Source organism: Podarcis raffonei, chromosome 13, assembly GCF_027172205.1.
Source record: "Podarcis raffonei isolate rPodRaf1 chromosome 13, rPodRaf1.pri, whole genome shotgun sequence".
NCBI lineage: Eukaryota > Metazoa > Chordata > Lepidosauria > Squamata > Lacertidae > Podarcis > Podarcis raffonei.
In genome coordinates, this window is record NC_070614.1 from 45448004 (window position 1) to 45457949 (window position 9946).

General features: G+C 47.7%; 1 protein-coding gene and 1 non-coding gene across 2 annotated transcripts in view; both read left to right on the plus strand.

Moving 5' to 3' along the window:
• RPGRIP1 (RPGR interacting protein 1) overlaps nucleotides 1-9946 on the plus strand; it is a 36541-nt gene that overhangs the window by 25520 nt on the left and 1075 nt on the right. Inside the window, exons 19-25 of the mRNA XM_053360967.1 lie at nucleotides 7-188; nucleotides 2409-2537; nucleotides 5004-5139; nucleotides 6139-6233; nucleotides 7050-7242; nucleotides 9032-9116; nucleotides 9213-9343. Of these exons, the coding sequence (XP_053216942.1) occupies nucleotides 7-188; nucleotides 2409-2537; nucleotides 5004-5139; nucleotides 6139-6233; nucleotides 7050-7242; nucleotides 9032-9116; nucleotides 9213-9343 (951 nt within the window). The remainder of the gene's footprint in view (nucleotides 1-6; nucleotides 189-2408; nucleotides 2538-5003; nucleotides 5140-6138; nucleotides 6234-7049; nucleotides 7243-9031; nucleotides 9117-9212; nucleotides 9344-9946) is intronic.
• TRNAL-CAA (transfer RNA leucine (anticodon CAA)) lies at nucleotides 1530-1612 on the plus strand. The gene has a single exon. It is a non-coding gene; the product is annotated as a tRNA-Leu (tRNA).

The window sequence follows — 9946 nt, forward strand, 5'->3', positions numbered from 1 at the left end:
CTGCAGGAGATTTTGTCCTTATGGATCCAGCAGGGAAACCCAATGGCTCCATCTGCCTACGTCTGGAGTGGAAGCTCCTTTACATGCCCCCGGAGGACTTCCGCCATCAGGCGTCCGCCGACTGGGAGCAACAGCGGCGGTCTTTAGAGCTGCAGATCGAGGAAGAGAAAGCCGAGCTGCGAAGCCAGGTATGTAAAGTCAGCGTCAAAGGTCGGACTTGGCTGCCACGCTTTGCAGCCTCCTTGGCTGTCGCAGAGCAAGCGGGCCAGTAAACCACACAGTCCGAAGATGGAGTTACCTCTCGATTAGCAAAAACCCGGTCTCCACCTTCTTGGCTGAGTGTCAGACCTAGTGAGATCAGCTGAGGACATTAAAGGTCCCCACCTCCCCACAGCTGTCTATGTCTCCTCCACTCTAGGGCTTTTCCTGTCTAAAGTCCGTTTTGGAGGCCTAATCCAGCCCCCCGGCTGATTTAACATATTTTGTTGCATTGTGCAAAATATGAGCAAGCCAGGGCTGAATTGATACTACCCTTGCTGGTACCTTTCCCGGGAAAATCAGAGGCTCACTATGTCAGGTTCCTATTGGAAGACCGGACAAATGCTAGAACATTAGCAGTGGCAAAGTTTTTATCGGTGGTTGCAAGAACAAATGATCCCTATATTCTGAACAAAATGCTTGTTTAACCTGGAGGTAGGTTGTATGAATTGTGTATTGCTTTGTAATGACCCTGTGGCAGTTTATTTATTGGGGTCAAATCTCAACAACTTTGGCCGGCCCTCACGCATGTTCACTTCATCAAATCTGGCCCTCTTTGAAAAAAGTTTGGGCACCCCTGTCTTAAGCAATCGGAGACTGTGTCTGTATGCAGCCAGTCTATCCTCCGCTCTCTTCATGCCTCTCCTGGTTCTAGGAAATTGGAAAAGGGGAGCTTGTTGCAGAAGGAAGGGGAGACACCCTTGCCTCTTCACCAGCCAGGCTCATCTCTGTCTTTTGGCCTCCCTCCTCCCTTGCTTCAACTTTTGCCTCTGACTTTGAACTTCCCTCTGCCATAGACTCTCCCCAGGACTCACCAAGCCCTGTTATCTCTTCAGCTTTGACGCTTTGTTTGACGCTTCTTCCCAGCTTTTTCTCTTTGACCACTCTTTGTCGTCCTCCCACCAATCCCCTGGGTCTGAGCCATCTTCCCTTGGGGGTTCATCAGCTGGTTCCTCCCAGCGTTCCTCTGCATCCGACTACGGCAGCTAATGATAGGTGGACCCAACTACAGTGGTACCTCGGGTTACATACGCTTCAGGTTACATATGCTTCAGGTTACATACGCTTCAGGTTACAGACTCCGCTAACCCATAAATATTACCTCAGGTTAAGAACTTTGCTTCAGGATGAGAACAGAAATCGCATGGCGGCAGCGCAACGACAGCGGGAGGCCCTATTAGCTAAAGTGGTGCTTCAGGTTAAGAACAGTTTCAGGTTAAGAAACTGTCCTCTCTACTTCTGCCATTCAGGCTTTGCATGTCATTTATCGTGTCAGGATGGCCGAGCGGTCTAAGGCGCTGCATTCAAGCCGCAGTCTCCTCTGGAGGCGTGGGTTCGAATCCCACTCCTGGCAAATAGTTGTTTGTTTTCAAATTTTCCACACATACAAGAAAAAAGGAAAAACATCAAAAATAAAACATGAGCTTATCTTACATTGTATATTGTTAGACTGGCATAATCATTACAGTGTACATAATAAAATTGTTGTGAAATCTAAGATACGGTAACTATATAAATACAAATATGTAAATATGATAACATTACCAAGCATAAACGAAAAAAGATAGGGCGAGAGAGAAAAGATGAAAGGAAAAAAGAGAAAGAGAAAGAGAAAAGAAAGAAAAAAAGAAAACAGCAAAACCGAAAAACTATTAAAAAATAAAAGGGCTAGAAATCTACTGGGGTCTCCCTGAGTGCTGGCTTCTCTCTCTCTTTTTTTTAACAAAAAAAGAGACAATGATTACAGATCTCTTGTGTGTCGTTGTTGCAGTAGATGAGTGGAAAGGAGCAGTAAGCATTAAAATCAGATGAATATTTTAAGTAAAACAACTCTCTGATATGGCCCCTCCACAAAAGCCAGGATGGGCAGATGGAGATCATGAACTCTTCGAGATAAGTATATATGAAAGTTAAGAATGGAAACCAGAGGGTGCCAGATGGCTTAGTTATAGACTCTTCTTCTTTGGCGATCACTCATAGCTGAGTAAGATTGTCTTCCATAAACACAGTTTTAACAATGAGTCCGTAAGTGACTATGGAGGCTAATTCTGGACCCACACGTCCTTCCACAGTGGGGACATTGTTTTCCAGGCGGGAGGTGGGGGTTATAGACTGGTCCCTCACTTCTGGTTTCTCTTATGCCCGTTCAGGTCTCAAGAGAAAGTGGTAGTGAGCGTCTGCCTTCCAGTCTCCAAAGGAAAAAGCCACGTCTCTGTATGTCCGAGGCGGAGAAACGCATTCAGAAACATGCCAAGCCAGAAAATGGAGCCATCCAGCAGGTGAGAGATGAAGACTTTGGCCCCGAGTGCACTATACATTTAAAGCGCTCTTATACCACTTCAAACAGCCATGGCTTTCTCCCAAAGGATTCTGGGAGCTGTTGTTTGCTAGGGGTGCTGAAAATTCTTGTTGTTGTTTAGGTGTGTCTGACTCTTTGTGATCCCCCTGGACCAGAACACGCCAGGCACTTCTGTCTTCCACTGCCTCCCGCAGTTTGGTCAAACTCATGTTAGTAGCTTCGAGAACACTGTCCAACCATCTTGTCCTCTGTCGTCCCCTTATCCTTGTGCCCTCAATCTTTCCCATCATCAGGGTCTTTTCCAGGCAGTCTTCTCTTCTCATGAGGTGGCCAAAGTATTGGAGCCTCAGCTTCAGGATCTGTCCTTCCAGTGAGCACTCAGGGCTGTTTTCCTTAAGAATGGATAGGTTTGATCTTCTTGCAGTCCATGGGACTCTCAAGAGTCTCCTCCAGCACCATAATTCAAAAGCATCAATTCTTCGGCGATCAGCCTTCTTTATGGTCCAGCTCTTACTTCCATACATCACTACTGGGAAAATCATAGCTTTAACTATACGGACCTTTGTTGGCAAGGTGATGTCTCTGCTTTTTAAGATGCTGCCTAGGTTTGTCATTGCTTTTCTCCCAAGAAGCAGGCATCTTTCAATTTCATGACTGCTGTCACCATCTGCAGTGATCATGGAGCCCAAGAAAGTAAAATCTCTCATTGCCTCCATTTCTTCCCCTTCTATTTGCCAGGAGGTGATGGGACCAGTGGCCATGATCTTAAGTTTTTTGATGTTGAGCTTCAGACCATATTTTGCACTCTCCTCTTTCACCTTCATTAAGAAGTTATTTAATTCCTCCTCACTTTCTGCCATCAAAGTTGTGTCATCTGCATATCTGAGGTTGTTGATATTTCTTCCGGCAATCTTAATTCCGGCTTGGGATTCATTCAGTCCAGCCTTTCGCATGATGAATTCTGCATATAAGTTAAATAAGCAGGGAGACAATATACAGCCTTGCCGTACTCCTTTCCCAATTTTGAACCAGTCAGTTGTTCCATATCCAGTTCTAACTGTAGCTTCTTGTCCCACATAGAGATTTCTCAGGAGACAGATAAGATGACCAGGCACTCCCATTTCTTTAAGAACTTGCTATAGTTTGCTGTGGTCAACACAGTCAAAGGCTTTTGCGTAGTCAGTGAAGCAGAAGTAGATGTTTTTCTGGAACTCTCCAGCTTTTTCCATAATCCAGTGCATGTTTGCAATTTGGTCTCTGGTTCCTCTGCCCCTTCGAAATCCAGCTTGCACTTCTGGGAGTTCTCGGTCCACATACTGCTTAAGCCTGCCTTGTAGAATTTTAAGTATAACCTTGCTAGCGTGTGAAATGAGCGCAATTGTGCGGTAGTTGGAGCACTCTTTGGCACTGCCCTTCCCCTCTTCCTCTTGGGGTGCTACAATGCCCAGAGTGGTTTTAAAAATCAATCCCCCTTCCCTTTGGTCACGTGTATAGCTTTGTTGTTTTTATAGTTTTTTTATGTGCATGGTGCTTAAAGTGCAAGAGAACAAGTCCCTTGCCCTTGCAATCCATAAGGTCTCATACACACTTCCACATTGAGAGCACTACATGTGAAAAGGATCTAGGAGTCTTGGTTGACCACAAACTTGACATGAGCCAACAGTGTGACGCGGCAGCTAAAAAAGCCAATGCAATTCTGGGCTGCATCAATAGGAGTATAGCATCTAGATCAAGGGAAGTAATAGTGCCACTGTATTCTGCTCTGGTCAGACCTCACCTGGAGTACTGTGTCCAGTTCTGGGCACCACAGTTCAAGAAGGACACTGACAAACTGGAACGTGTCCAGAGGAGGGCAACCAAAATGGTCAAAGGCCTGGAAACGATGCCTTATGAGGAACGGCTTAGGGAGCTGGGCATGTTTAGCCTGGAGAAGAGGAGGTTAAGGGGTGATATGATAGCCATGTTCAAATATATAAAAGGATGTCACATAGAGGAGGGAGAAAGGTTGTTTTCTGCTGCTCCAGAGAAGCGGACACGGAGCAATGGATCCAAGCTACAAGAAAGAAGATTCCACCTAAACATTAGGAAGAACTTCCTGACAGTAAGAGCTGTTCGACAGTGGAATTTGCTGCCAAGGAGTGTGGTGGAGTCTCCTTCTTTGGAGGTCTTTAAGCAGAGGCTTGACAACCATATGTCAGGAGTGCTCTGATGGTGTTTCCTGCTTGGCAGGGGGTTGGACTCGATGGCCCTTGTGGTCTCTTCCAACTCTATGATTCTATGATTTAGAAGAAGCTAAATTATGGAGAATGTTCAGACCCTCCATATGAAAGCAGATTTGTATACTTGCTTATTTAACACCAGTGTTTCTGTTAGAAGTCAGAGGAGAGAAGCCCTGTTGCTGTGCTGTCCTCAGACCCTGACCTCGGTGGGGTTTGTGTCTGCGCAGGTGGCTCTGGAAGGAGTACGAGAGGAAGAGGAGCACAAGGCAGCAGCAGCGGAAGAAGAGATGACAACCGCAAGTCGCCAGGAATCGGAAGGGAAATCAAGCCCACCGGCTGAAGCAGCCGTGCTGAGTGACAATGGTACTTTCACGGAAAGCTTACAATCAGTAGCTCTCCACTTGCTGCTGGACTGCAACTCCCATCAGCCCCAGCCGGCATGGCCCAATGGTCAGGGATGATGGGAGATGGAGTCTAGTAACAGCTGGAAGACGCAACATTGGCTCTTTCTGTTATGGGTGATGTCAGGCTACTGTTGCCCCTGGAGCAATGAAACGAAATACGAGGTGCGACCAGAAAGTTCGGTGAATGGTCACAGAAATCAGACAGTGAGAAATATTCAAACATACAATTGGCATCGGTAACCCACAAAATGCTCACAGTTGTGTACAGAGATGAAGCTGCAACTTGACAGACAATGTATGAGTGGTTTAAGTGTTTCCGCGAAGGGCGGCAAACCATCAAAGGTGACCCTCGGTCTGGCAGACCGTCAATGAGCAGAACGGCGGCAAATGTTGACAGAGTTTGTGAGTTATTGCTGCGGGATCAGCGTTTGTCCGTCCAAATGATGGTGGAAGAATTGCATATTCCCTGTGAAATCGTTACTGAGGGTACTGAGTTGTCCTGCCCTCCATTTTCTCCCAATCTGGCCCCACCGGATTTCTTTCTTTTTTCCAAAACTGAAATCTGCATTGAAAAGACACAGATTTTCCAACATTTCACACATCCAAGCTGCTATGACGAGGGAACTGAAAGCAGTACGAAAAGAGGATTTCTCCAGAAGTTTCCAACAGTTCTATGAATATTGTCAACAGTGCCTTGTATCAGAGGGGGCCTACGTTGAAGGCCTGCAAGGCATGTATGTTCGAATATTTCTCGCTGTCTGATTTCTGTGACCATTCAGCTGAAGTTTCCAGTCACACCTTGTAAATATTAGAACCAAGTCTAAGATCAGTTGTGGCATAAGCTTTCCTGGACTAGGTCTCGTTTTGCCACATTGCAGGGCAGTGAGATTGTAACAGGAGTGGGGAATAAATAAGGAAGCTGTCTCTTACGTAGCTGTCTCTTGAATCTTGCCTCTAGCCTCAGAGAGACCAGATACTTCCAGTGAAGCCCAGACCACAGAGAGCGATGAAGTGGTGGTGCAATCTTCTGGGCTCCAGGAGTCTCTGGGACTGGTGGGTACTGGATTTTCTAAGCTAGTAGGGCGCGTGTTGAAAACATTGACCAAATACAATTTGTGGTGGGCTTATTCAATGCTGTATGTAGTACGTGGCGCTGTGGGTTAAACCACAGACCCTAGGACTTGCCAATCAGAAGGTCAGTGGTTCGAATCCCTGCAATGGGGTGAGCTCCCGTTGCTCGATCCCTGCTCCTGCCAACCTAGCAGTTCGAAAGCATGTCAAAGTGCAAGTAGATAAATAGGTACTGCTCCGGCGGGAAGGTAAACGGCGTTTCCGTGCGCTGCTCTGGTTCACCAGAAGCGGCTTAGTCGTGCTGGCCACATGACCCGGAAGCTGTATGCTGGCTCCCTCAGCCAAGAAAGCGAGATGAGCGCCGCAACCCCAGAGTCAGCCACGACTGGACCTAATGGTCAGGGGTCCCTTTACCTATTCAATGCTGTATGTAGTACATGGGTCATGATGTGCCAAGGGGGTCGTCCCTGGGCCCCACAGGGTCTCATGCCAACTGCTGGAACGAGGCATGACAGAAGTCTTATTTTGCCAATAGATAATACATTTTTTACACCTTAATTACAGTGCGGGAACGATTGCATTTTGACATCGGGTGATAGGTAGGTGGAGTCACACATCTGATAAACATAGCCATGTGGATGTAAAGATAGGGATCTGGCCCATCTGCCTTCCTGATCCAGTTCCCCATCTCTCTCTTCTCAGTGAGCATCATTCTACTCAACTGATTGCCTCTTGGTAAGCAAAGGTTTTTGCAAAGGTTTTATTCCGTTCCTATTCCTCTCCCAACTTAACCGGCAGCCTTCAGACAGGATCCGCGTGGAGGTCATCTCCCTGAGCCTGCACCCAGACAGCCCACCCGTTGCTGATGAGAACATCCAGCAGCTGTACGTGGAGTATCGCTTCCCTGGCCTGCTGCTGGAGGAAACCGAGACTCCCTTTTCTTTGCGGAAGCCCCAAGGAAACCAGGAAATCTACTTCCACTTCAGCAAAGGTGAGGAGGCGTGTGTCTGGTTCCCTTGATGCAGAAGGAAACCGTGATCTAGGGAAAGAAAAACCCATAAACTTGTAAGAGTTGGTATGGTCTACAAGGCTCCCTGCTATATTGCCAAACTTACATGCCTCTAGGCCAGGGTGAGGAATTTCAAGCCTGGGGGCCAAATGTAACCCTCCTCCAAGCCACACCCCTTGCTGCCTCTGACTTCGCAATTCTCCTTGAGTATTTTTGCCTGGCTGGAATATGCCCTTGAACTCCCAGGCTTCTTATCTGCCGGGCTGGAGTTGAGAGAGAAGTGTGCAACTCCTGTAGCAAATGTAAAAAAAAAAAAAATCACACCTCTTGCTCCGCCCACTTTTGTATGTAGCCCCGCCCAGGAGTGAATGTTGCCCTCGGGCAGAGAAAGGGTCTATACCAGTGTTTCCCAAACCTGGGCCTCCAGCTGTTTTTGGACTACAACTCCCATCATCCCTAGCCAGCAGGACCAGTGGTCAGGGAAGATGGGGATTGTAGTCCAAACACAGCTGTAGACCCAAGTTTGGGAAACACTCATCTAGTAGTGTGGAACATTTTACAAAAGACCGTTGAGGGCCACACTCCATCCAAGATGAACTCTTGGGGGCCACATTATTATTATTAAATTTGTATTCCACCCTATACCCATAGATCTTAGGGGGGTTCACATCGCACAGCAGCCCCCATTTCTTCTCCCACCCCCACCACATGAAATTCAGCTGCCCAATCCTTCTCTAGGTCCTACCACCTGTTTATATCAGAACCTAGTTCCCTCTACTGCTTTCGGATACAATGCTCAATAGCACCATCTAGTGTGCATCTGAAGAGCTCCATGCTAATTTATGCACTACCCTTACTCCCAAGAGTGGGGTGCACAATTCCCTTCCACCACCAAAACCTACCCAATTTTATCCCCACTGTAAAAACGACCCCGTGAGGTGTGTTAGACTGCAAAAGAGACCTGCAGAAGGCTACTTTTCTGTGGCCATTTTAGAACTCGCCTCCCAGCCCACCCCAGATGCAGCCATTATCCCATGCCAGGTCTCACCAACAAAACCACTCTAAGCTGCCCCCCAGATTCAAAGGCCAGCATCTCCTATCTTCATTTCCATTCTTGCAGATGGCTACACCATTGCACAACTTACAGGGATGGGGCAAGAGTCAGCTAGAATGTGTTATAAGCCACTGGCCGCCCTCCTAAATTTCTCCCCCTGGACCAGTTTGAGGAACCCATGTTCCACAAGGCCTGTTTTCCAGGCATAAGGCATGGGATGAAGAATTTTAAACCACAGAGCCTAGGACTTGCCAATCAGAAGGTTGGCGGTTCGAATCCCCGCAACAGGGTGAGGTCCCATTGCTCGGTCCCTGCTCCTGCCAACCTAGCAGTTTGAAAGCACATCAAAGTGCAAGTAGATAAATAGGTACCGCTCCGGCGGGAAGGTAAACGGCATTTCCGTGCGCTGCTCTGGTTCTCCAGAAGCGGCTTAGTCATGCTGGCCACATGACCGCCTGCTCCCTCAGCCAATAAAGCGAGATGAGCGCCACAACCCCAGAGTCGGCCACGACTGGACCTAATGGTCAGTGGTCCTTTATAGCAAAGGACTAATTCCACTGTGGACCTCTCATTCTGGAGAAGGCGTATTTTAGTATCGACAGCATGGTTTTTGTCGAACGCGTCTGCTTTTATGTCTCCCTGCACTCAACATGCCAAGTGCTGTATCAGAGAGCAGCAGCGGCTCCAGTAAATGTCTTCTTGAATCTTCTACTGCAGTGATCAAAGTGGACCCAGACCCAGAGAGCCTTCAGAGGCAGCTGCTCTTTTCTATGCTGGAGGCAGAGGAGCCCCAGCATAACTGGTGAGTGTCGTGCTTCCCTTCCCCTGAAAACCCCAGGCGAAAAAGGAATGAATGATCCCAGTGCCTGTATTCATGGAGCCCTCTTCCTTGACATAGGCTGCAATTTGCAGTGGTGAGCGAACCGCTGCCAGGGACCGGAGGAGAATGCGAAGACGTCGGCTTTGCCTACCTGGACTTGCGGGAGATCCTTCTGACAGGTAGCGATTTGCTGGAGCGAGAACTTGACGGTAAGAAGCTGCAAACTGAAGCCGTGTCAGAAGTAGCCTTCAGAGCCTTTCCAAGTGATGTCGGACTACAACTCCCATCAGCACTAGCCACGGATGCTGGGAGTTGCATCCCGACATCTGGAGGGCACCAGGTTTGGGGAAGGCTGGTCTACGACTATGCCAGCTTGCTATGCCACTTGTTCTGGACTCGCCATTTCAAACCAGCCCTAACGGCTGTAATTACAATCTCCTTCAGTTGCTGCTTTTTATCGACAGTGGATTGTGCAATATTTAAAAACCAGCATTTGCAAATCTCCAAATGGGTCCGAACTTCAATGTCTAAAACTCCTGGTAGAGGACAAGGATCTAGAGACCACGCTAAGGGTGGCCAAATTCTGTGCGACTGCCATAAAACTTAGGGAACAAGCTGTTCTACCAAAATTATTAAGGTTTTAAATGACAATTTAAAGTGATCAAGATTTAATATACAGTGGTACCTCGGGTTAAGTACTTAATTCGTTCGAGAGGTCCGTTCTTAACCTAAAACTGTTCTTAACCTGAAGCACCACTTTAGCTAATGGGGCCTCCCGCTGCTGCCGCACTGCCAGAGCACGATTTCTGTTC